General features: G+C 38.9%; 3 protein-coding genes across 3 annotated transcripts; all 3 read right to left on the minus strand.

Moving 5' to 3' along the window:
- Window positions 1–1,676: 1,676 nt before the first annotated feature.
- On the minus strand, window positions 1,677–14,351 carry LOC144655218 (uncharacterized). The gene is made up of 5 exons (XM_078515442.1): window positions 14,279–14,351; window positions 7,003–7,276; window positions 4,441–5,061; window positions 3,484–4,020; window positions 1,677–2,609 (listed from the first exon to the last, which is right to left on the minus strand). Exons 2-5 carry the CDS (start codon window positions 7,196–7,198, stop codon window positions 2,005–2,007), a joined length of 1,959 nt encoding a protein of 652 aa, XP_078371568.1. The 5' UTR covers window positions 7,199–7,276; window positions 14,279–14,351; the 3' UTR covers window positions 1,677–2,004.
- Window positions 14,352–15,520: 1,169 nt separating this feature from the next.
- Window positions 15,521–24,946, minus strand: LOC144655248 (uncharacterized). Its single transcript, XM_078515469.1, has 2 exons — window positions 24,701–24,946; window positions 15,521–15,879 (listed from the first exon to the last, which is right to left on the minus strand). The coding sequence occupies exons 1-2, from the start codon at window positions 24,927–24,929 to the stop codon at window positions 15,572–15,574; spliced, it is 537 nt and encodes a 178-aa protein (XP_078371595.1). The 5' UTR covers window positions 24,930–24,946; the 3' UTR covers window positions 15,521–15,571.
- Window positions 20,839–23,111, minus strand: LOC144655243 (angiopoietin-related protein 7-like). Its single transcript, XM_078515466.1, has 3 exons — window positions 22,988–23,111; window positions 22,018–22,554; window positions 20,839–21,514 (listed from the first exon to the last, which is right to left on the minus strand). The coding sequence occupies exons 1-3, from the start codon at window positions 23,052–23,054 to the stop codon at window positions 20,916–20,918; spliced, it is 1,203 nt and encodes a 400-aa protein (XP_078371592.1). The 5' UTR covers window positions 23,055–23,111; the 3' UTR covers window positions 20,839–20,915.
- Window positions 24,947–25,089: the final 143 nt, after the last annotated feature.

Genomic DNA, 25,089 nt, shown 5'->3' on the forward strand with positions numbered 1-25,089 from the left:
TATGGGACATTTTTAACAGGAATGAGGGCTAAAGCCTCTCATTAAACATAAAAAATCTCGATGATTTGGTAAGTGCAGAATGCAATATGGAACAATTGAAAGTATGATGTTTTATACATGTTCGTGTTTATTTGCCTTATTTTACTTTCGGAAAAACTGTTCACAGGCTACTTGTATTCTTTCCCAGGTGTTCCTTACGCTAATCTTTGCAAACGTATCACGACACTTTTGTTCGTTTGTAACAAAATACTTTTGTCTTCCTTGAAAATGCGATAACATGAAACTTTTGTTTTTTGTTTGTTTTACGGCGGCATCGATGACATTTGTTTAATTTAATTAAGTTATGGTTTAGACTGCACGAAAGACGATTCTCAAAAACTAAAGAAACAAATCTAATCAAAAAACATATTTTTCGACAGGTTTTTTAAAACGCAGTACAGCTAGGATATTTGTTTCCTGGTTATCAGGTGTTCACGCCGAAAATCCCGGTGCAAGTTTTTGCATACCTAATTACGAAAGCGATGTGAAAGTCTCAAAATCTAATTTAATTAATTTGCGGTTTTTACTTGGCGCCAAGAAGTCTGCAGGAAGCCTACCGCAAACACGCAATACAAGCGATGTTCATGATAGTTCCAGAAAACAACGTAAACTAATCTGCGCATGCGTTTGGTGTAAATTACGTTGAGTAGCACCACAAGGAGAGCAAAGGGTTTTCTGAAACAAATATATACGTTTGAGATCTTCATATGAAAGTAACGTAGATGTGCTTCAGGTTTTACCTAGGGGTACGGTCAGGTGCTCCCCACCCCCACCCCCTTCACAAGAAATAATCAATTATTTGATATTAATTAATTAATTGACTATTAAAGTTTACACCATAGCGCTTTAGGGGTTTAGGGGTTTAGGGGTTTAGCGGACGACAGCCCCAACAAACCATCACAATAGTGCATTCTGCACTAAAAAGCAGCAAATTTCTTTATATGAAGTCTTGTCTTTATTTTACGCATAAATTATACCATCTGAAAACAAATTCCAAGATATTTCAAAATTCCTCTTGTAGATTTCGATGAAACTCCGCAGAGCTGAAGGCAAACACCCAAGGTATACGTAGCGTGGAGGATCTCGAGAGAAAATGCGGTTAAGGGCTGAAATTCGATTCAGAGCAAAAACCTGTGTGACGTCATTGTCACGTGATATTCATTCCGATCTCTCAAATTTTTTTATCATATTGTAGTTCAGTCTATGTGTAATCCATGTGATATAGTAGATATGTCATTGACATTAATCCCTTTAAGTATGAGGGTTTCAAAGTTGATAGGTATCGCTAGAAAAAAACTGGGTCGAGCCACCTTAAGCCGTTTATGTTTTGTTTCCTTGTCTTGTCCGTGCATGTTCGATCGTGTTGACCCCCTTAAAAAAATAAATGTTTCTTGTCGTGCAAACTTTCTTTTTCTTTTTTAAGGATAGGAAATATTGTGCCCGTGACGAAACAAAAGAATGTAAGACTGACATCAGGACATCGGAAATTACACTTTACTCATTTTCATAACACCATTTTTAACCGTTTTTATCACGCCGTGCTTTTACGGTGGTACTTTACATCAGTAGAAGTCTTCCGAAAGATATTAGTGAGGAAAGTGGTCAAGAAATGTGCTCACTAGTGAAAAGTGAAAGCTCTATGTGGGTCAAAAAGATATGTAACAAAACACCCTTTGCTCTTTCTTCAGTGTATAGAAGTGCGAACTACATACCCACACTGTTGATATTCCAGTGTTACTGATCAGCTGACAGACATGTATTATAACATTGGAAAAGCTGTTAGAAGTTACCCACAAAATAAAGGCCTGAAATGAACAGTCAATGACTTTTGTCGGAATTTCCATCTTACACTACTATATCACACTGTGCAGAAAATCAACAAATATCGAATAGCAATTAAGTTTTTTAGCTTTTTTTTTTCTCCTATGTGCTTGTTAATCTGATCGTTTTTTATTAAGGCATTAATCACGGTGATTTTGGTTTGAGTTTCATCTCGCTTCCCTTAAGAGGCCAGTTCCACCTATAATAAGAACTGTCTCCATAGTTAGCATTCAGATTAGAATCGTAACACTGGTTATACCACCAAGCACCTCTGTAATTTATAGCACAGTTTTTACTCCACTTGTCATTATCCCGATCCTTGGTAGTGAAAGCCATGCCGTTATGAGGATTGGTAAGTTGATCCGTTGCTGAACCAGAATAAAAACCAACAAACAGCGTGTAGTTGGATGCCTCGTTAGTGATCGTAAAATTCATGTATTTGGCGTATTTATTTCCACTGGTTGTCGTGTTGATTTCCACTCGCAGCTGACTCGGAATCTCAGTCAGTTGATGAATCTTTTCGTTTCCAAGCCAATACTCTCCTCTGACGTCACCAAACCCGTTCTTATACTCATCCCAGCCCCTGTAGAATCCAACGAACCCATCGAAGCGTTTGTGAAAGACAGTCCATCCACCGCCATCCGTCTTCATGTCACAGTACACTTCAAAACTGGTTTTGTTTGTTGGGTTCACTGTGTACACTCCGCTTTGCTTGAAGCCAGCAGTAAACAGCTCGGCGCAGTCTCGGGCTAAAGAAATAAAATGAATACCTAAATGAATGACTGAAATGCAGATTTTTTGGCTAATACTCCAGCTTTCTTGTATCTTATTACTTGAAATTTTCGCGACAGGTTAATTTCGCGAATTTCGCTATTCCAAAAAATCGCGAAATTAAAGTGACGCGAACAATAAGTGTCGCGAACATAACATGACGCGAAAATTGAGTGACTCAAATTATGTCAATAATTAAGTAAGGATCAGTTTTAGTACCACTAAAGCATCCGAAGGAATTTTTAATGTAAATGGATGTTGTCGTCAATTGACTCAAGAACAATAACTCACGTGATGAAGTTGTTTCATTTAATTCAAGAGCATGTTAAATAATATAAATTGTGTTTTACTCAAAAACGCTAAACTAAAGTGATTCAAAATACACAATTTTCACCAAATAGCAAAATTTAAGTGTCGCGAAATATGCGCACTTCAAAATCGCGAAATTAACGTGTCGCGAAAATTTCATGTAATAAGGTACTGTCTTGTACTGACAACAAAGTTATCAAAATGTAGAAGTGGCTAACATTAATATAGAGTACAGGCGATCTACTAGTCAACCTATGTCTTAGTAACGTGAAAAAATGCACAAAAATATTGAACAAACTGGGCTATTTACAGCCCTCCGTTTTCAGTTTTGTTTTGCATTTTTCTTCGACCGTTGAACGCGGGTAAAGAATTACGAGAGATCTGGACGCAAGGGAACAGTCTACTAGAAACTAACAGAAATAAATGAGTTTCAATCTAAGGGATCGAAGAGAACGAGGTATTAATTTCAACATTCAAAGAATAAAAGAACGCATATACACTTTAATTTGCATATAGGAGATAACGCATGTGTACAGTACTTACCAGTTTTAACAATCAGTTGCACCTCAGTCTCCACATGGACGAACTCGCTCCGTGCAGAGCAAATATAGGTCCCACTGTCTTTAGCCTTCAAACTGTTTATCTTCAGTTGTCCGCCTTCCACTTGAGAGCGTTCCTCTGGTATGTTTCCTTTGCATCGTGTCCACGTGATGCTGGGAACTGGGTATCCGTCTGCGGAACAGTTCAGTGTGACTGTCTGTCCGTGATACAGTTCTATCTTGTCTGGCGGCTTGACTGTAAACTGAGGCACCACGTTGACTATCAGAGCCGTCATGGCGTGCGATGTACCCATGGCGTTCGTTGCAGTGCAGATGTATGTCCCTGCGTCTTTCTTGTCCGTCTTTGTTATGGTCAAGGTCTGACCTTGGACGGTGGCTCTTCCGCTAGGGAGTTGATCAAAGAGTTTGGTCCAAGAAACCACCGGAGGGGGATATCCGATGACCCAGCACTTAGGGAGCTTGACATCTTTTCCGCTCTCGGCGTATATCGGTCCAGCGGGAAGGGAGATCAGAGGACGGGCTGCGCACGAGAAAGAAATCATTTTAATTTTGTATATAAAACGATATATAGTCGCAGATAATGCTCACAATTACACACTTAAATAAATTCAACTTATATTCAATAATATTCAAGTAATATTCAAGGGTGCGGGATTGATAGACGGCTATTCAGAAAACCAGAATTTAAAACATGCATTAGACATGTGGTCTAGCCCAATTTTGCAGTTTTCAGCATTTTTATGTGCAATTACTTCTAAATTAATGAGAACATAGTCTTACACGTGATCACTTTTCAATTATAAAAAAATAGACGCAAGGAGAAACGAAAAATTTGTTTGAGACAATAATAGGGCCTGCAGATGAACGATCGGGTTCGAAATCTTTTAATACTTGCGGTTAAATTTGCTTTTTTAATTTTTTGAAACTTAGTTTTATTCACCTTGGACATTGAGTGTAACAGAAGCCTGAGCGGTCCCCTGGTCAGTACGAATTGTACACACGTACATTCCATTATCACCGACAGTCGCATTCTTGATATGAAGTGTCCCTTTGATGATGGAATATCTTCCGGCGGGGAGGGAACCATCTTCTTTGGACCACAACACTGTAGCGTCAACGTTTTTCTCTGGTGAACACCTGAACACGGCGGACTGATCCAGGGCAACGGTCCTAACTGCCGGCGTCACCACAATCTCAGGGGCGGAAATAACATCCCCCGCCTGCCCCCTAAATGGCTGCAGGGAAGTCGGAGTAGGTAAGGTGGGCTCTCCAGGTTCACCCTTTTGGCCTTTTATCCCTGGGGGTCCACGGAGACCCGGATATCCAGGGGACCCCTGTGGTCCTTGTGGTCCTATCTTTCCCGGAGGTCCCTGCACACAAATTTGACTTTGGCTAGTGCAGATCTGTTGCGTTGCAGTGTAGACGGATTTGGTGATTTGTTGTTGTATCTCTGGAGCCAGAACACCATTGTCTCCTTTGGGGGATTTGGAGGACTCAACATCTCGTGGGTTCCTTTTCTGAGCTGAAGATCTGACTGACTCGTCTTTCGAGGAGCGGATTCCTTTGAAAAAGCAGTAAAAAGTGTTACAATGATAAGTCTTACGTCCTGGACAGACAAATGTAAAATACGCCATTTTTCACTGTTTGCTTTGGTATTAAAGGATCCCACAGCTTGCAGCCATTATTTAACGATATTGGAGAAACGTAAATTTCTTTTTTGTTATTTTAGTTATCAGGAAATCGCGCCGGGATCGCGGAGGTCACGGGTTCGAATCCCGTCGAAACGTTGATATCAGTTTTGCTAGACTTCTTTTCCCAATTGTTTAAATTGGTGGGATCACATTAAGGATCGTGTTATTAACGCTTACTGAGGTAACATCATGTGACGGTTGCCTTCAGAAGTTGTGGAGAAATAAATGTAAAACATATAATCGAATTACTTATAACTTCCGGGCGCCCGTTATGAACTCGAGCTCAAGACATTCTGTTAAAGACCTTAGTGGGATGTTTTCCAATTAAAGGGCTTATCTAATTTTATTTTTAAGAGAAAAAAACTGTTAAGATGTTCAAGATCGATAACTAAGCTTGGATTAGATGTCGGTGATTAAAATAATTAAATTGCTTTAGTGGAATTCAAAACACTCAGCCTAGGGTTGCAATTTTGCAGCTATTAATAACGACCAGGATTTCTAGAAACTTCCCGCAAATCTTCTAGTAATCTTCAGTGTGCTGATCAAACCGATAGACTAATTTTATTTCTCTTGCTTTCTGAAGGCAACCCAATCCAGCAAACATTACTCGTTAACGCCCTTTCCAGCTAGCATAGACTTTTAAAGAAAACATGTGAAAGATAACAGCGCGGCCCCTTTTCGTTGCGAGATAAACTTCCCTTCTGCCATAGATTGTCTTTCTAAAAAAGACAATCAACAAAGAATCAAGCTTTGGGAATAGGGCGTTCACAGGCAATGTTTCTTGGCCGGGATTGCTCTCTCAACAGAACTAGAGATATTTCTCGCTAACGCCCCTTCCTGACAACATCGATTGCTGAAGAGAGCAGAAAACAGCAAGGTACCTTTCCGTTCAGGATATTTAAATTCCAAAATATGCTTTCATTTAATCCCACAGATTGTCTTTCTAGCAACCTGAGGCCACGAAGCAAAAACGAAACGAAAGAATGAAGCTTTTGGGAAGGTGGGCGTCTACTGGTAATATTTTGGCCGGGGTTGCTTTCTCAAAAGAAATCATGCATTAGTTGCATTGGCTGAACAATTAAACCTGAAAATATAATTTACTTATTTAAGATATATTTTTCATCAATTTTGAAAGAAATACAGAAAATTGCTATAGCCAGCTTGTGATTATTTCGGGTCTAGCTTTGAGTCGAAAACTCGTTTAACACATATACAGAAACGCCTTTGTCACTTTTTACATTAAATTAATCATGGTAAAAAAAAATTATGAGTTCTTACCCAATTTTTGGGCCTTGGCTACTATCGTAGGATCTTTCGATACATTTTGACTTTTCTTAGTCTTCAAATTCTCATTAAAAATGGTAAAATAGAGTTCACTGATTTGTAAACTGTCGCTCCAGTAGCTTCCAGTGTGCTTGCTCGGTACGTGTGCATACATCCGATGCATTTATTTAAGCAGTTCTTTAAGCAGTTCTTTTGCAAAATAACAATGTAATTAAAGTTTAAAAACTGTGGGTTTTATTAATTAAAGAATGGGCTAGAACTACCACGGCAAATTTTCGACATTGTCTTTGTTGCAACTTAGACGTCGTCTCTAGCTATTCGAGGCTATCTATTTGCATATACGTATGTCAGACTGAAAACCGAGCTCTTTTGCCATATTGCAAGAAAAGCGATCATTGTTATTGGCCTTTTTTAAAAACTGCGAGACGCACATTAAGAGCGGAAAAGTTTACATAGCTTTCGAGGAAATTATTATGTAAGTTCCTCTCCATAATGAATTCAACAAAAAGACAGACTTAATGACTCACTGTTTGTTGCAGCAACAGGCGGAACGCGCGTTGTCGCTAACTCTTTTTCTCTTTGTTCGAGAGCCTCAAGTCTTTCCTTGTAAGCTCGTAGCTCCAACTCAAGCCTCACATAACCAACACAGTACAAGAAAACGCTTGTAATCAAAACACAACAGCAAACCATAAGAAGGCGGGGAGATCCACCAGCGCTCGTCATTGTGAACTGCGCAACTGCCTTTCACAAATGATCTACACAGAACTGAAGCAAATTATTTGTACCTTGGGCAATGATAACCTCGCACAGTCTGGATTTTTTTGATAACTTTGTGTGCCGACCATAAATTAAATTACCTTGCTTATCCTAAGATGGGCAAGATAGAACTTGGTCGTTTTCCAAATAAAAAAGTCATGCAAATGTAATGTAGTGCCTATTTTTGTCTGCAGAGAAAGATCGAGAAGTACTTTCCTGGATATGCTGCCTATGCTGTGTAGTATTGCGTCGACAAAGCTACACAGTATTGTATGGAATTGTTTAAGAACTGTTTAAATCTGAAATAGAATTAGAAATTTTGACAGTTTGGTTTTTAAATTGGAATGAGTTTTTGTGGAAAAATCCACACAGTTCAGTTCATGAATACACTCTCCCTTGATTTTAATTATAAGCCTTAAATGGATAATCCACTTCCTTGATTTTAAAAGACACTAATCTATATCTCTACAAATGAAAACGAGATAAAGAGATGAAACTTATCCAGACTGTTGACTTTACTAATCTCCCTAGATTTGATAAGACCGTATCAGATCTGTAATATGCGTTCAAGTTCCCAGTGTCTGTTCAAAAATAGAATACGGATTTTACATTTGAAATCTTTGGTCTGAAATATGGTAAGGGTTTAGAAAACTTTCACGCGTACCTCATCCAAAAAAAAATACAAAAAATGCCTTCTTCCCACTCCCCCTATTCCCATTGCATTAGCCTTCAATCGGTCACCACAAGGATGGATGTTTCTCGTGCGCACGAAAAGGTCGTAGTGGCTAATGATATCGACAAGATAATTGCATTTAAAGTATTCCGGTGGTTATATCTTTTGTAACAGAAACTTGACAATGAAGGGTTGATTAAAATGAAGCTGAAAGTTTAATCAAACAAGCAGAAGATAAACTGCATTTTTTTCGTATTTTAACACGCTCATATACATGCTGTCGATTTTACAATTATTGCACGTGCCTTAGTTTTTTGCATATGCAATTCTGTTTATACACAGTCAGTGATATCTGTGGTTCATATGAATAATTCTTTTTAATGTCGTGTGTTAGTTTTGGCAGGAAATAAAGAGTGACGGTGCTCCGTGAAGGCTGATTAGTTGCTCAAGATGAAAGTGGCCCTGGACGAATTTGCCGTTAAGAAACAGTTAGCAGGCGCTTACCGTTCTTTTCTTATTTTTATTTTTTTAGTCTTTTTTTAAATAAATGATTACAACAATGCTTACAACAATACAATACACACAAGGAAGCAAAAAATTTACAAGGTAAAATAAATGAGACAAAAAGAAACGATGTATTACAAATAGGCGCTTACCGTTACTAAAAGTTTACTTGTTTGTTTTGCACATAGTACGCATTATTCATATTTAAGGTTGATTTTAGCAAGCGTAAAGTTCATCATCAACTAACAGGACGGTGTTTGGTCAAAAATGGAAATTGTGTTTGATTGAGGCACGTTTAGCATTTCAGGCGATAACCTGAAGTGCATAATCTTTATTGCGGGTAATTGAAATATTATCATCTTCATTTAATATAACACCAGATTCTACGAGTTCACATAAAAAATGCCTGGAAGCTAAAGGGCAGTCAGAAAGAACTGATCAAAATCAAGGCTAAGAACTAATAAATGTCATAACATGTTCAGAACATGCGCTTCAATCCGCTCAAGGTGCCCTTGTTTGTACTTCCTCCTGTAACACGATTTACCATCAAAATCACCGTAATGAGTTCATTCATGAAATATTTTCTGTCGCACCTGATAAGTAGATAGAGCCTTACCTATTTCAAAAAATATATTGATCATTTTTACTTGTTAGTCTTGTGCCTGCTGGCTGTCAATACTCGCCCTCGTTTTCTATGAGCGATGGTGAGGCTCCATTAGGGGTTTTAGGGATACGGGATATTTAGGCTAAAAACTAATGGGATACTGGACACTCGGACTCCCCTAATGGGGCCTCGATAGTCCATTCGGCTGCACCTCGTTGACTAAATAGAAACACGAGTGGAAGTTTGGGAGAACGAGAAATGTTGAGGGAATACGAGCCGATAGGCGAGTGTTTCCAGTTCTCTCAAACTTTTACAACACCCGAAAAACAATGTTTCTATTTCTTTTAGAAAACACCGCGAGGAAATTTATTTAATCACTCGTTTTTTTTTTATCATCAAAATGTAAATTCTCTTTGCTCGCGCCGTCATAACGTCAACATACAGCTCGTGCCAGCTAAGTGTTTCTGTCCAATAATGGAGCCGAAACCAATTGTGGAATTCCACTCATTTTTAGGCATCCTTCTGGTGAACGGTTACGGCAATTAGATATTTTCAGGAGCGTCATTGTGTTCATTGTCTGTCCCCTTAAAACACGAGTACGGCTTTTAGTGTGCGCTTTCTTACTGAATGTTTTCTAAATATTTATGTTGGTTATGAAAGCAAGATTTATAGGCGAGCAAACAGTTGCGTTCATGATCAATTGAAGGAGTGACTTCCATACGCTGTATATAAGCCTTCTTCAACTTAGCTGAAACACTTGCACAATTTCGTCCGGCTGTAATACTACTGAGATTTTCAATGAGCCAGTTAATTTTACTTCCTATGATGTAAATGAGGGTTAATTTCTTTCCGTTTAACAGAAGTGTAAAAAAAGTTTCAAAAAGTTAAAAATTTATATCTATTGGTATTAAACATAATTAAGGTCTTAAGACCATCGAAGAGATACAGAACAACAGTCAGAGCAAGCTGTAAAAACGTCTGTCAACTCGTGCCATGACACATTCGGCAGACACTTCCAAAAACTGGCTCTTACTTCGATTCGTGTAGAAGATACAGTTCACCTATAACAATAGAGGAATATAATAAAAACAATAGGTTTGCGAGGCAGTGTTCTATTGTGACGTGTTCTGTGCTTCTACACCAAGAAGGAGCCAAACTTCCTAATTAAGAGTATCGGCCTTTTAAGATACCAAAACACATAGAATGCAAAACAGAAACAGTCTTGACAAGAGATCTTGAGACCTTCCTTTTAGTGGCTGTAATTTTTTACGGTAAAAATTTTTAACGGCTAACGATTAGAATGTTTACAGTTTTTACCACTAACAGTTAAACTGATGGCTGTTTTACGGCTAACGGCTGACCCCATTGAGACCCTCGTAAATGGCAATGTCAAAGTTATCAATTTAAAAATAAGTACCTTTCACGTAGCCTGAATTTTAGAAATCCCTCTGTGCTCGCCTGCTTGCCAGAAGAGACGTCTGAACACACTTGAGCCTAATGCCGTCCGGTGACGTCACTACATTTTGGTTTTAATTCATGCGGAAAAGTTTCCGTCGAGGCCATGAAATTGTGAAAGAAACATCGCTTCAATAAAGACAAATGAGACAAATGAATAAGATTTTAATCGACTGCAGGCTATATTCTTTTACGGAACCGATTTAATCTGAACTGATTTGCTTTAAGCTTATCTAGCTATATAGCGATCAAAATATAATATGTTACGCAGCGAACAAATACAACACACTCGTGAGTACTTAAATAAATCAATTTAGACGGTTACTGAGGCATCAAGAAACGGAATTCAATATAAAAATATCCTACTTGACTATGGGCACTGAGTTCAGAAATCACTGGCTCTTCGAGGCTACAGGACATATTAAAGCGTCAAGCGGCTTTGTTGACAAAACAAGAATACATATATAAATTTGGCAAAACACTGCAGGTCGAAGCGACGAATGCCGCCAACTTAGAACCTACCGATTTCCATTACTATTCTTCATCCGTAGGTAAACTAATAAAGTAATAAACTCAAGCTTAAGGTAAATGACTAATTCACTTCTGGGAAGGCCGGAACTCCTTCGAACTCTTTCCAAACGTTTTCAAATTACAATGCTCGCGCGGTAAAATTCAGTCATAATTTCACATAATTATGCAAATAATTTTTAAATCAACCAATCAAAATCACTACCCGGTTTTCGGGTAGTGACGTCACCGGACGGCATTAGGCTCAAATGTGTTCAGACGTCCCTTCTGGCAAGCAGGCGAGCACAGAGGGATGTCTGAAATTCAGGCTACCTTTCACGTTGATTGAACATTTCGCTAACTTTATAATTTAAAACTCATCAGTATAAACAAATAAAAGAAACCAAGTGGAAAGAAATTTACGATATTTATATTGTGACTGTACGTGTTAAGACTTCTGTTAACGTTGATTAAAAAACTCATTATAATTTTATAAAGAAAATACAAAAGAAATTAATGTTTAATGAGTGTCTTTATATCTGATAAAGACACGGCTAAACTTTACGTCCAATTTTCTAGGCTAAAATAACCCCAAATCTAAAAATTAGTGCAAGAATGAGTTGATCTACATCAGAAGATTTTTAAGCCATTCAATAAATTCTCAGTTCGTGTTTTATCAAGTCTAAAACACTCGGCTGCGCCTCGTATTTTAAACTTGATAAAACACGGCTGCTCATTTATTAAACATTACATGAAATTGGTTGAAACACAACTGCATGAAATAAAACTACAGGGACATGAGGGTTCATTCGTTTAAGATTTGTTTAAGACTTTTTTATGTTACAGAAGTCTTCAGCAGATCGATAATAAATAGTTCACAGCGAATGAAACACTTTTTGTCGCATATTGTTGGTAGGAGCTTAACGTTTTCTTGTTCTAAGTCTTGGTTGCTGAAAGCGCTAAGTACCAATTTTAAAGAATCAGTTCCCCTTATTACATGTTACATGTCTTTCAATGTCATCAGTTCAGAAAATTTGGTGGCACGGTGCTTTTAACAGTGGCAAAAACGAATGGATCTGAGGCCACTCCCGAGCATTTTTAAAGCTTTGCAAGACATTGTATCTCAACATACTAATCATTATTCAGTGATAAAAATATAAACATGGAATGTCACCCGAGCTCTTTTGTGAGTTAAAAGCACTTCGAGCTGAAGTTAAGGGTGTTTTGACACGTTAAAATATGACCATAACTTGTTTGCCAATGGTAAGGCATTCGTTTAATGCCATTATTTTAGTATCATCTGAGATAGGGCGATGATATCGATCCAACAAAGCTCAACTCCTGTAAACCATTTCCACTTCCAAACCACTGACACTAGTACTGTACTAGGATACATTGTAAATACATCATTTTTATTGGACTATTATTATCTCATGCTTGACATTATTACGATGACATCTACCTGATATGTCGTCGAGGGCAGTGGTCACCTGATATGCTCACTACTGAAAGGTTTACACAGGTAAAATTGTTGTCCACTAACGTAGCCTCCTTCACAGACGTTCTTTGAGCTCGTCACGCGTTTCTCTCTCACAGAAACGCGTGACGGGCTTAAAGACCGTCTGTGAAGGAGGCTACCACTAACCTCATGAAAAGCTCTATACGAATTAATAAAACAAAACATCCCTTGCTTCTTTTGTAGTACGATTTTTTTACATTGCTGATAACGATATTCGAGTTGCTTACACACCGCAAAGGATTTAATAAAGCATGTCTATTGAAAAGGCAAGAGAAATGTATAAGTTTCCTCAAGCTGTTAAGAGGAAACATAAAATAAAGACCTGTAATAAAGGATGACTTTTGAAGTCTTATCTTAGACTTATATATCATACTGTGACGACTCGTCCCTTAGGTGCTTTTACGTCTCTCAAAACTGGAAAAGACGGAGCAACTTTCAAACCTATCAACTTTGTTTTGTTTCTTTAAAGAAAAAATAATAGAGGCGGGGATCAATCCTGGGGCGAAGTTGAAAGGTATGGACGGATGATGATCGAAGGCCTCCTTGTAAACGAACTACGACTTTTGAGTTACGCGTTTTCCACAAACCACTAAAAAAATTATTTAACAATAAGTCCGTCCAGTGTTCGGGTTTTACCCTGCAAAAAATAAATGCAATGATCAGGGAGATTTTGGTTTAAGTTTCATCTCACTTCCCTTGAGGTTCCAGTGCCACTGATAATAACTGAATGCATATTGGGCATTCAGAATATCAACGCCACAGTTGTTATACCACCAAGCTCCTCTGTAGGCTTTAGCACAGTTACCACCGCTTTTGTCATTATCCCGATCCATGGTAGAGAAAGACATGGTGTTATAATAGTAAAGTCGATCCGTTGCTGAGCCGGAATAGAAATCAACAAACAGCGTGTAGTTGGTTGCTTCGTTAGTAACCGTAAAATTACTATACTTGGCGTATTTACTTCCACTGGAAATCGTGTTGATTTCCACTCGCAGCTGACTCGGAATCTCAGTCAGTTGGTGAATCTTTTCGTTTCCAAGCCAAAACTCTCCTCTGACGTCACCAAACCCGTTCTTATACTCGTCCCAGCCCCTGTAGAATCCAACGAACCCATTGAAACGTTTGTGAAAGACAGTCCATCCACCACCATCCGTCTTCATGTCACAGTACACTTCAAAACTGATCTTGTTTGTTGGGTTCACTGTGTACACGCCACTTTTCTTGAAGCCTGCAGAAAACAGCTCGGCGCAGTCTCGGGCTAAAAACCGGAAAAGTTATTTATTAAAGGATTGATTGATTGATTGATTGATTGATTGATTGATTGATTGATTGATTGATTGATTGATTGATTGATTTGATTAATCAGATTGATTGATTTATTGCAATTGATTGATTACGTTTTTGTCTTGACGGCTTTGTGTTATCAGCACTTACAAATGCCATACGAGGATCCTATTCTATAGGAAAGTAGCAATAACTAACTTAATTAACACACAGAAGAAAACATCTAATGAAAGGAGAAAAAGAAAGAAAGACCATACACAGGAAAAGAAGAGCAAAATACTCATCAATGTTTAACAACAAGTTTTTTGAAAAAGTAAGAAAGTCAGAAAGAATGAAATTAAAGGAAGAAATAAAGAAATTAAAAAAGAAACAAAGAAACAAAGAAGCAAAGAAGCAAAGAAACAAAAGAAGAAAGAAAGAAAGAAAGGATGAAGATTTACGGAAGAGAATGAAAAAAAAGAAGAAATATGTAACGATGTGTGAATGCTTTACATTGCTTACCAGTTTTAACAATCAGTTGCACCTCAGTCTCCACATGAACGAACTCGCTCCGTGCAGAGCAGATATAGGTTCCACTGTCTTTAGTCGTCAAACTGTTTATCTTCAGTTGTCCGCCTTCCACTTGAGAGCGTTCCTCTGGTATGTTTCCTTTGCATCGTGTCCACGTGATGCTGGGTACTGGGTGTCCGTCTGCGGAACAGTTCAGTGTGACTGACTGTCCGTGATAAAGTTCTATCTTGTCTGGCGGCTTGAATGTAAACTGAGGCACCACGTTGACTATCAGAGCCGTCATGGCGTGCGATGTACCCATGGCGTTGGTAGCAGTACAGATGTATGTTCCTGCGTCTTTCTTGTCTGTCTTTGTTACGGTCAAGGTCTGTCCTTGAACAGTCGCTCTTCCACTGGGAAGTTGATCGAAGAGTTTGGTCCAAGATACCACCGGAGGGGGATATCCGATGACCCGGCACTTAGGGAGCTTGACATCTTTTCCGCTCTCGGCGTATATCGGTCCAGCGGGAAGGGAGATCAGAGGACGAGCTAGCACGAGAAAGATTCTATTTCAATTTGTATATAAAACAATATATAGAAGCAGATAATACTCATAATATTCAAGTAAATATCCAGTAATTTTTCCATATTGGACAGTACGTGGACAAGTGTCCAATATGATTGACGGTTGATAGAACTACTGTCCAATTCAGAAAACCAGAGTTCAAAACGTACATGCCTTCAATATTTGGCCTAGCCTAACTTGCTGCAGTTTTCGTGTAAATACCTATGCTAAATTTGAAGCCTACGTGATCATTTTCCAATTATATATATAAAATTAGTACACGGAGGAACGAGAAATTTGTTACTGTCAGTAATTATAAGCTACAATAGGGCCTGCTGCTGAAACATCAGGTTCGAGATCTTGTATTCTTGCAATTATTTGTTTTTTTACTTTTTTCTACTGAGATATTGAAACCTCAGTTTATTTACCTTGGACGTTGAGCGTCACAGAAGCCTGTGCGGTCCCCCGGCCAGTACGAATTGTACACACGTACATTCCATTATCACCGACTGTCGCATTCTTGATATGAAGCGTTCCTTTGATGATGAAATATCTTCCGGTGGGAAGGGAACCATCTTCTTTGGACCACGATTCTGTCGCGTCAACATTTCCCTCCGGAGAACACTCGAACACGGCGGGCTGATCCAGGGCAATGGTCCGAACTGCCGGCGTAACGACAATCCCAGGGGCAGAAATAACATCCCCCGCCTGCCCACTGAATGGCTGCAGGGAAGTCGGAGTCAGTGAGATGGGATCTCCAGGATCATCTTTTGGCCCTTTATCCCGGGGGGTCCGAGAGGGCCCCGTTGTCTTCGTGGTCCAACCCTTCCCGGTGGCCCCTCTGGTCCTTGTGGTCCAGGAGGTCCCTGCACACAAATCTGACTTTTGCTAGTGCAGATCTTTTGCGTTGCTGCGTGGACGGATTTTGTGATTTGTTCTTGTATTTCTGGAGCTAAAACGCCATTGTCTGCTTTGGACGATTCAGCATCTCGCGGATTCCGTTTTTGAGCTGAAGAACTGGTTACGTTTACATTAGAGACGGAAATGTCTGAAAAAAGGAGTAAATACTGTTATGCTACCTCGATCGTCGATTTAAAATTTGTGAAATACAGGACTCTTGGTTCTTGTTGGGGATAAAAAGCCGCCTTTCAACTTCTTTTGTATTATAAGAAGATAACAACATTAAAATCGAGATGGCCTAAGTTTTTTTATTTTATATTTCACACTTATCGAGGGTAGGCCTACGCTGAGAAAGACAGAACCATAAAACACTTCACTCAAAATAATAAAAGGCCTCGGGCGGAAATTGGCGTTTTGCTCGGACACCCTAAGTGAGACAAAGAAATCCGCCCTTAGCGAGACGACGAGCATATCCACCTCTTGCATATGGGAGCCACTCACCGGGAATTTTTGATGCTCACTTATCGCGAGGTTTTCCATCTTTGCTTGTTTACACGAAAATTCCAATGGAACAAGGTTGAAGTGTTTTTTTGAGTATCAACCGATAAATAAAATAAAGAAACGCCGATCGTCTAAACCATTATTTCAGATCCACGATCCTAACTGCTCCAAAGCAAACACAGTCCAGAATCCAACCTCGCCAAAATTATCAATCGATAAGAAATCCACTGTATTTTCAACATCTGCATATCTGATTATCGTAGAAATCCGCAATCCGTGATCATTTTAAGGTGAAATCCGTTAATCCGCGAGCCCATTCACCCCCTCCCCCACCCCCCCCCCCTCTTCTCAACAATGTTTAAGACGGAATCCACTAGGAAGTCGAGTAATATTTATTAAAGTTGGACAAAAATCAATTTCCAGAATAATTTAAATCCTATTGCGTTTTTTCCTACCCTTAATAAAAGGTAAAGATGTAAGTAATTATCCGTGATAACACCAACAACAATTTCTTATTAGAGTCTGAGAAAATGAATTTCAAAGTTCACAAGGTATGGGCAAAATCTCACGTGTAGCCATTTTGTAAATTCGTCTTAAGCGATTCAGTGGAATTCAGCGGAACTTCAAAATGTGTTTTCGATGTGTGGTGTTGTTAGAAAAGATTTCTTTTGATAAGATATTTGAAGCAGTAACAAAAACGTTTGCAATAAGGTGGAAATAATTCTGGTACAACAATTTCTTATCAGAGTCTGAGAAAATGATATTTAAAGTTCACAAGCTATGGGCAAAAGCTCACATCTTTTAAGAGATTCAGTGGAATTCAACGGAACTTCAAAATGTGTTTTCGATGTGTGGTGTTGTTAGAAAAGATTTCTTTCGATAAGATATTTGAAGCAGTAACACAAAAGCTTGCAATCAGGTGTAAATAGTTTTGGTACATAATTTTGTCCAATAACTACTCGAAGTCCTGGCGGATTTCCTCTTAAATTCTTTATGGCTACTTTTAAGGCTCAGTTTTCGCCACGTATTTTCCCTAAATAATCCAAGATTGTCGCTATTATATTATGTAAGGTTAGGACATCGACCGCGAGCTGCAGATAAATGTACGTGTCAGCACAGGCAGACCACACTATATGTTCGTGGTTAATAATCGTTCACATAAGATGAACAAAAGAAATGTGTTGAAATCATGTGTGTTATGAATAAAGCCCTGAAAATTACATTTCTAAATGAATCTCGTTCTAAATATTCCAATAAAGGTGAATTAATGTTAATCGGACTCGCGTGTGGTGTTTTTTCGCGTTCCTGGGTCGTATTAAGCGTTTTTGTTTTATGTTACGCTCGGCTGAAGGCCGGTAAGAGGAGAAAAGGAGATGCAACCGACTAGATTAATTCCTGGTTGTCTTTTTAGCCGACTGAATATCTCGTTTATGTTTAAAAGGAAAACTGGAACTGGAACTGTTGTTGTCTTTTGCTGGTTTTCTTCCAGAGCCAGAATTCTCTCATTGTGAGCTTTTAACTCATATGCTAGTCTCATAAAACCAACGCTGTAGAAAACCACGCTGATTAAAGTTAAAAAGCAACAAAAACCCACGAGAAGGCGAGAAGATCCGCTACTGCCAGCACTCGTCATTGTGTATGGTACAGTAGTGTCTAACATCTGGGGAAATCTTTGCCCAGCTTTAGCAATTTATGAAGCCAAAAAGGAAAGTAGCATATGTTGGCTTTTTGTCAAAACAAATTGAAAGATTGCCTTTGTGTTTCAGAGGTGTTTTAGAGGTGTTTTAGCGGGAAAAAATGTCGCTTGCCGTAACCTGCTGCTCTCACTGCCAAAAAATAAATACTGAGGTTAATTAGTTTACACATATAATCAGGTTATACGGTAGCTGTAAATGATTGATGTATATATGCTGTTTTGAATTGGCAAATCTTGGCCTTTTCTTAGACGGAAGAAGACTGTCGCTCACAGTCAAAAATTTAGTGCTATCTCATTTATACTTTAGGCATTAAGGGCCATAAAGGAGTCAGTTTGAGCCTCTCTATGGGTATTTCCGAAAAAATCAAAGACGCGAAGATCTCAAGATTGAAGCGAAGATCTGAAGTTGCCCAAAATTCGCGTGATCAATTGAACACTCAGATATAAAACTGCAAAACTCGTAAACACAACATAAAAAATATGTAATTTCTGAATTTTGGCATTTGACAACAATTTACTGTGATTTCTTCGACAACAGTGGTTTACAGTCACTGCTTCGAAACCACATATTAAAAGCCATTACAAGGCTGAAAACGAAAACTACGAATTACACTGCCGGAATATACGTTCAAACCGTTTCAATCCGTAGAACGAAGATCTGCTTATAAAAAACGAAGATTTGCAAAAAAACAAAAATTGCAAAGAAAACGAAGACCGTGGGTACCCATAGAGAGGCTCCAGTTTCTTATGTTGTTGAAATGGTTTTACTTGAGCCTGTACGGCTGTACTGATTTCTCGTCGACGCACCCGTGCTAGAATTTGGGACGATTCCTTAACCGTTTATTTCCAATAGAATATAAGCACATTCAAAATGGAAATGATACCGCTGTTGTAAAGCACCTATAAAAACTAACTTAAATTTTGAGCCTAGAAAAAAAGTAACAGTTGAGGCATGTTTGCTTTTTCCGCAGCTCAAATACATATTTTTTTCTTAAATCTTCTACAATATCGGTAAATTTAGAATAAAATCAAAAAACTTAAGGCATGAATAAAGAAAGTCATTGTCAACTCGGGAACTTGTTAAAAAACACTCCGGATTCTACGAGTTGGCATGAAAAAGCGTGGCGCCGGAGATTGGTCAGTAAGAAACTGATCATATTTTGTGCTACAGGAACATGAGGGTTAACGTTACATCCGCTTCATTCGTTTAAGATTCGTTTCTCTCTGCTACAGAAGTCTTCAGCAAATCAATAATAAATAGTTCACAGTACATGGAACACTTTTTGTCGTATATTGTTAGGGGAAGCTTAACTTTTTTGTTCTCAGTCTTGGTTGCTGAAAGCGCTAAGCTTAAGTACCAATTTTTAAAGAATCAGTTTTTTTATTGCATGTTATACATTTATTTAAATGTCAGTTCAGAGGATTTGGCGGCATCTTTATTGGTAAAAACTAGTGGATCAGACGCCACTCCTGAGCATTTTTAAAGCTTTGCAAGACATTAATGTATCTTAACATTTAATATTTAGTGATTAAACATATAAACATGGAAGTCACCCGAGCTCGTTTGAATGTATGAGGTATAAGCACTTCGAGCTGAAATAAAGGGCGTTTTGACACGTTAAAAGATGACCATAACTTGTTTGCCAATGATTAGGCATTCGTTTGACGCCATTATTTTAGCCTCATCTGACATAGAGCCGGATAATATCGATCCAACAAAGCACAACTGCTGTAAACCATTTCCATTTCCAAACCACTGACACTATACAGTAGTAGCATACATTGTAAATACATCATTTTTATTGGACTTTTTTTATCTCATGCTTGATATCATTACGATGACATCTACCTGATGTCGTTGAAAGAAGTGGTCAACTGATATGCTCACTGCTGAAAGGTTTACATGGTAAAAGTATCGTCCACTAACGTAGCCTCCTTCGCAAATGTTCGTTGGGCTCGTCACGCGTTTCTCCCCCACAGAAACGCGTGACAAACTCAAAGAACGTCTGCGAAAGAGGCTACCACTGACCTAAAAGCTCTACATGTTCGAAAAATATATGAAACAAAACATCCCTTGCTTCTTTTGTAGTACGATTTTCTTGCATCGCTGATAAACGATATTCGAGTTGCTTACACACCGCAAAGGGATTGATAAAGCAGGTCTATTGAAAAGGCAAGAGAAATGTATAAGTTTTCTCGAGCTGTTAAGAGGAAACACAAAATAAAGACCTGTAATAAAGAATTACTTTTGAATTCCTATCTTAGACTACTGTCATCATGCTTCCTTTTAAGCGCTTTTAAGTCTCTCCAAACTGGAAAAGACAGAGCAACTTTCAAACCTTTCAAGTTTATTTTGTTGTTTAAAAAAACTAATCGAGGCGCGGATCACTCTTGAGACGAGGCTGCTTAAAGGGACCGTGTCACAGATTTTAGCCAAACTTAGGCACAAGAAATATAATGACCATCAAATTCGTATTAATATATAATAAAACCTCTTAAAACAGTGAAGGAATATTTAAATAACACACCAAATGCAAAAGAAGGCACGGATGGCCAAAACTGTCGAAGATTGGAACGGATTGCGATATGGGTTTTTGAAATGTGGTCCGAGGCAACCGTTTTCAAAGTTAATCTCGTTTGCTTGTAACTTTAAATTGCAACGCCCGGGAGACACATTTTGCTGCTGTTAAGCTATGGTTTTGTCATTTAGAATCATTGATTTAATTTCTTTGCAAAATTTTAGTTTCATAGCGAATAAAGGACAAAATTCAATAGCAAATCATTAACTTAGCCGTGACACAGTCCCTTTAAGCTTCTTAACGTGAACATGAAAGGTATGTCTTCTTGATGATCGAAGGCATCCTTTTAAACGAACTTCGAATTTTAAGTCATGCGTTTTCCACAAACCACTAAAACAAAACTATTAATTAATAAAAAATGTCCGTCCAGTGTTTGGGTTTTACCCTGGAAAAAAATGGATGAAATGATCAGGGAGATCTTGGTTTCAGTTTCATCTCACTTCCCTTGAGGTTCCAGTTCCAGGCATAATAACTTCCTGCATATTGAGCATTCAAAATATCACCGCCACAGGTGTTATACCACCAAGCTCCTCTGTAGGCTTTAGCACAGTTACCACCGTTCTTGTCATTATCCCGATCCATGGTAGAGAAAGACATGGTGTTATAATAGTAAAGTCGATCCGTTGCTGAGCCAGAATAGAAACCAACAAACAACGTGTAGTTGGTTGCTTCGTTAGTAATCGTAAAATTATTATATTTGGCGTATTTACTTCCACTGGAAATCGTGTTAATTTCCACTCGCAGCTGACTCGGAATCTCAGTCAGTTGATGAATCTTTTCGTTTCCAAGCCAAAATTCTCCTCTGACGTCACCAAACCCGTTCTTATACTCGTCCCAGCCCCTGTAGAATCCAACGAACCCATTGAAGCGTTTGTGAAAGACAGTCCATCCACCACCATCCGTCTTCATGTCACAGTACACTTCAAAAATGGTTTTGTTTGTTGGGTTCACTGTGTACACGCCACTTTTCTTGAAGCCTGCAGAAAACAGCTCGGCGCAGTCTCGGGCTAAAAACCGGAAAAGTTATTTATTAAAGGATTGATTGATTGATTGATTGATTGATTGATTGATTTGATTAATCAGATTGATTGATTTATTGCAATTGATTGATTACGTTTTTGTCTTGACGACTTTGTGTTATCAGCACTTACAAATGCCATACGAGGATCCTATTCTATAGGAAAGTAGCAATAACTAACTTAATTAACACACAGAAGAAAACATTTAATGAAAGGAGAAAAAGAAAGAAAGACCATACACAGGAAAAGAAGAGCAAAATACTCATCAATGTTTAACAACAAGTTTTTTGAAAAAGTAAGAAAGTCAGAAAGAATGAAATTAAAGGAAGAAATAAAGAAATTAAAAAAGAAACAAAGAAACAAAGAAACAAAGAAGCAAAGAAGCAAAGAAACAAAAGAAGAAAGAAAGGATGAAAGGATGAAGATTTACGGAAGAGACTGAAAAAAAAGAAGAAATATGTAACGATGTGTGAATGCTTTACATTGCTTACCAGTTTTAACAATCAGTTGCACCTCAGTCTCCACATGAACGAACTCGCTCCGTGCAGAGCAGATATAGGTTCCACTATCTTTAGCCGTCAAACTGTTTATCTTCAGTTGTCCCCCTTGCACTTGAGAGCGTTCCTCTGGTATGTTTCCTTTGCATCGTGTCCACGTGATGCTGGGTACTGGGTGTCCGTCTGCGGAACAGTTCAGTGTGACTGACTGTCCGTGGTAAAGTTCTATCTTGTCTGGCGGCTTGACAGTAAACTGAGGCACTACGTTGACTATCAGAGCTGTCTTGGCGTACGATGTACCCATGGTGTTGGTAGCAGTACAGATGTACGTTCCTGCGTCTTTCTTGTCCGTCTTTGTTATGGTCAAGGTTTGACCTTGGAAGGTGGCTCTGCTACCGGGAAATTGATCGAAGAGTTTGGTCCAAGATATCACCGGAGGGGGATATCCGATGATCCGGCACTTAGGGAGCTTGACATCTTTTCCGCTCTCGGCGTATATCGGTCCAGCAGGAAGGGAGATCAGAGGACGAGCTGCGCACGAGAAAAATATTATTTTAATTTTGTGTATACAGTAGCAGATTAGTACTCATAATAAGATTGCTATACTTAAATAATATTCAAGTAAATAAAACTGACTGTTGATAGAAGAACTTTCCAATTCAGAAAACCATAGTTTAAAACATGCATTCTACATGTCGTCTGGCCCAAGCTTGCAGCTTATCATACTTTTTCATGTGCAGTTATTTCTAAATTAAAGAGTATAAATGGAAGCCCACGTGATCACTTTCCAATAATTATAACAAAAAATAGGCGCGTGAAAAAACGAGGAAATTTGTTATTGGCAATAAGGTCTGTTGATGAACGATCAGGTTCGATCGAGATCTTTTATACTTGGTGTTTTTAAACAAGTTAAAACTTGTTTTTATTTTTTCTACTAAGAAAGTCGAAACTTCAGTTTATTTACCTTGGACGTTGAGCGTCACAGAAGCCTGTGCGGTCCCCTGATCAGTACGAATTGTACACACGTACATTCCATTATCACCGACTGTCGCATTCTTGATATAAAGTGTTCCATTGATGATGGAATATCGTCCGGCGGGCAGGGAACCATCTTCTTTGGACCACGACACTGTCGCGTCAACATTTCGCTTCGGAGAACACTTGAACACGGCGGACTGATCCAGGGCAGCGGTCCTTACTGCCGGCATAACGATAATCCCAGGGGCGGAAATAACATCCCCCGCCTGCCCACTAAATGGCTGCAGGGAAGTCGGAGTCAGTGAGGTGGGATCTCCAGGATCATCTTTTTGGCCCTTTATCCCGGGGGGTCCGATAGGGCCCCGTGGTCCTTGTGGTCCAATCTTTCCCGGTGGCCCCTCTGGTCCTTGTGGTCCAGGAGGTCCCTGCACACAAATCTGACTTTTGCTAGTGCAGATCTTTTGCGTTGCTGCGTGGACGGATTTTGTGATTTGTTCTTGTATTTCTGGAGCTAAAACGCCATTGTCTGCTTTGGACGATTCAGCATCTCGCGGATTCCGTTTTTGAGCTGAAGAACTGGTTGTGTTAACATAAGAGACGGGAATGTCTAAAAAAAAAAGGAGTAAATACTGTTATGCTACCTCGATCGTCGACTTAAAATTTGTGAAATACAGGACTGTTTGTTCTTGCTGGGGATAAATGACGCCTTTCAACTTCTTTTGTATTATAAGAAGATAACAACATAAAAATCGAGATGGCTTAAGTTTTTTATTTTTATATTTCACACTTATGGAGGGTAAACCTGCGCTCAGAAAGACAGAACCATAAGAAACTTCACTCAAAATAATGAAAGGCCTCGGGCGGAAATTGCCGTTTTGCTCGGACACCCTAAGTGAGACCAAAAAATCCGCCCTTAGTGAGACGACTAGCATCTCCACCTCTTGCATATGGAAGCCCCTCACCGGGAATTTTTGATGCTCGCTTATCGCGAGGTTTTCCATCTTTGCTTGTTTACACGAAAATTCCAATGGAACAAGGTTGAAGTGTTTTTTGAGTCTCGACCGATAAATCAAATAGGACAAAAAGGCGATTGTCTAAAACAATGTTTCAGATCCACGATCCTAACTGCTTCAAAGCAAACACAGTCCAGAATCCAACCTCGCCAAAATTATCAAACGATAAGCAATCCACTGTATTTTCAACATCTGCATATCTGATTATCGTAGAATTCCGCAATCCGTGATCATTTTAAGGTGAAATCCGTTAATCCGCGAGCCTATTCACCCCCTCCCATACACCCTCTCAATAATGTTTAAATTCTTTATGGCTTCTTTTAAGGCTTAGTTTTCGCCACGTATTTTCCCTAAATAATCCAAGATTGTCGCTATTATATTATGTAAGGTTAGGACATCGACCGCGAGCTGCAGATAAATGTACGTGTCAGCACAGGCATAAAGGTGAATTAATGTTAATCGGACTCGCGTGTGGTGTTTTTTCGCGTTCCTGGGCCGTATTAAGCGTTTTTGTTTTATGTTACGTTCGGCCGAAGGCCGGTAAGAGGAGAAAAGAAGATGCACTCGACTAGATTAATTCCCAGAATTCCTGGTCGTCATTTTTAGCCGCGCCTGAATATCTCGTTTATATTTAAAAGCCGAATCAAAAAAGTCGTTAATGATGAAAAACAAGCCATCCAACTTACCTTCATTCAAGGATTTGAAAACTGGAACTGTTGTTGTCTTTTGCTGGTTTTCTTCTAGAGCCAGAATTCTCTCATTGTGAGCTTTTAACTCATATGCTAGTCTCATAAAACCAACGCTGTAGAAAACCACGCTGATTAAAGTCATAAAACAACAAAAACCCACGAGAAGGCGAGAAGATCCGCTACTGCCAGCACTCGTCATTGTGTATGGTACAGTAGTGTCTAACATCTGGGGAAATCTTTGCCCAGCTTTAGCAATTTATGAAGCCAAAAGAAAAGTAGCATATATTGGCTTTTTGTCAAAACAAATTGAAAGCTTGCCTTCGATTCGTGTTTCAGAGTTGTTTCAGAGGCATTTTAGAGGTGTTTCGGAGGAGTTTTAGCGGGAG

This window comes from Oculina patagonica, chromosome 5 (genome assembly GCF_052425735.1).
Source record: "Oculina patagonica isolate OP01 chromosome 5, crgOcupat, whole genome shotgun sequence".
NCBI classification, from domain to species: domain Eukaryota; kingdom Metazoa; phylum Cnidaria; class Anthozoa; order Scleractinia; family Oculinidae; genus Oculina; species Oculina patagonica.

Bases quoted from the DNA above. Each gene is read 5' to 3' on its own strand.
- LOC144655218 (XM_078515442.1), bottom strand. From the start codon at position 7,198: ATGACGAGCGCTGGTGGATCTCCCCGCCTTCTTATGGTTTGCTGTTGT. The intron at 5,062-7,002 runs GTGAGTCATTAA...GCTTTTTCAAAG, and splicing joins GCCTGTTGCTGCAACAAACA to GAATCCGCTCCTCGAAAGAC. The intron at 4,021-4,440 runs GTGAATAAAACT...TCTCGTGCGCAG, and splicing joins TGTTACACTCAATGTCCAAG to CCCGTCCTCTGATCTCCCTT.
- LOC144655243 (XM_078515466.1), bottom strand. From the start codon at position 23,054: ATGTACGTGTGTACAATTCGTACTGATCAGGGGACCGCACAGGCTTCT. The intron at 22,555-22,987 runs GTAAATAAACTG...TCTCGTGCGCAG, and splicing joins TGTGACGCTCAACGTCCAAG to CTCGTCCTCTGATCTCCCTT. The intron at 21,515-22,017 runs GTAAGCAATGTA...TCCGGTTTTTAG, and splicing joins GCAACTGATTGTTAAAACTG to CCCGAGACTGCGCCGAGCTG.
- LOC144655248 (XM_078515469.1), bottom strand. From the start codon at position 24,929: ATGTTAGACACTACTGTACCATACACAATGACGAGTGCTGGCAGTAGC. The intron at 15,880-24,700 runs GTAAGTTGGATG...TCCTTTTTTCAG, and splicing joins TTTCAAATCCTTGAATGAAG to ACATTTCCGTCTCTAATGTA.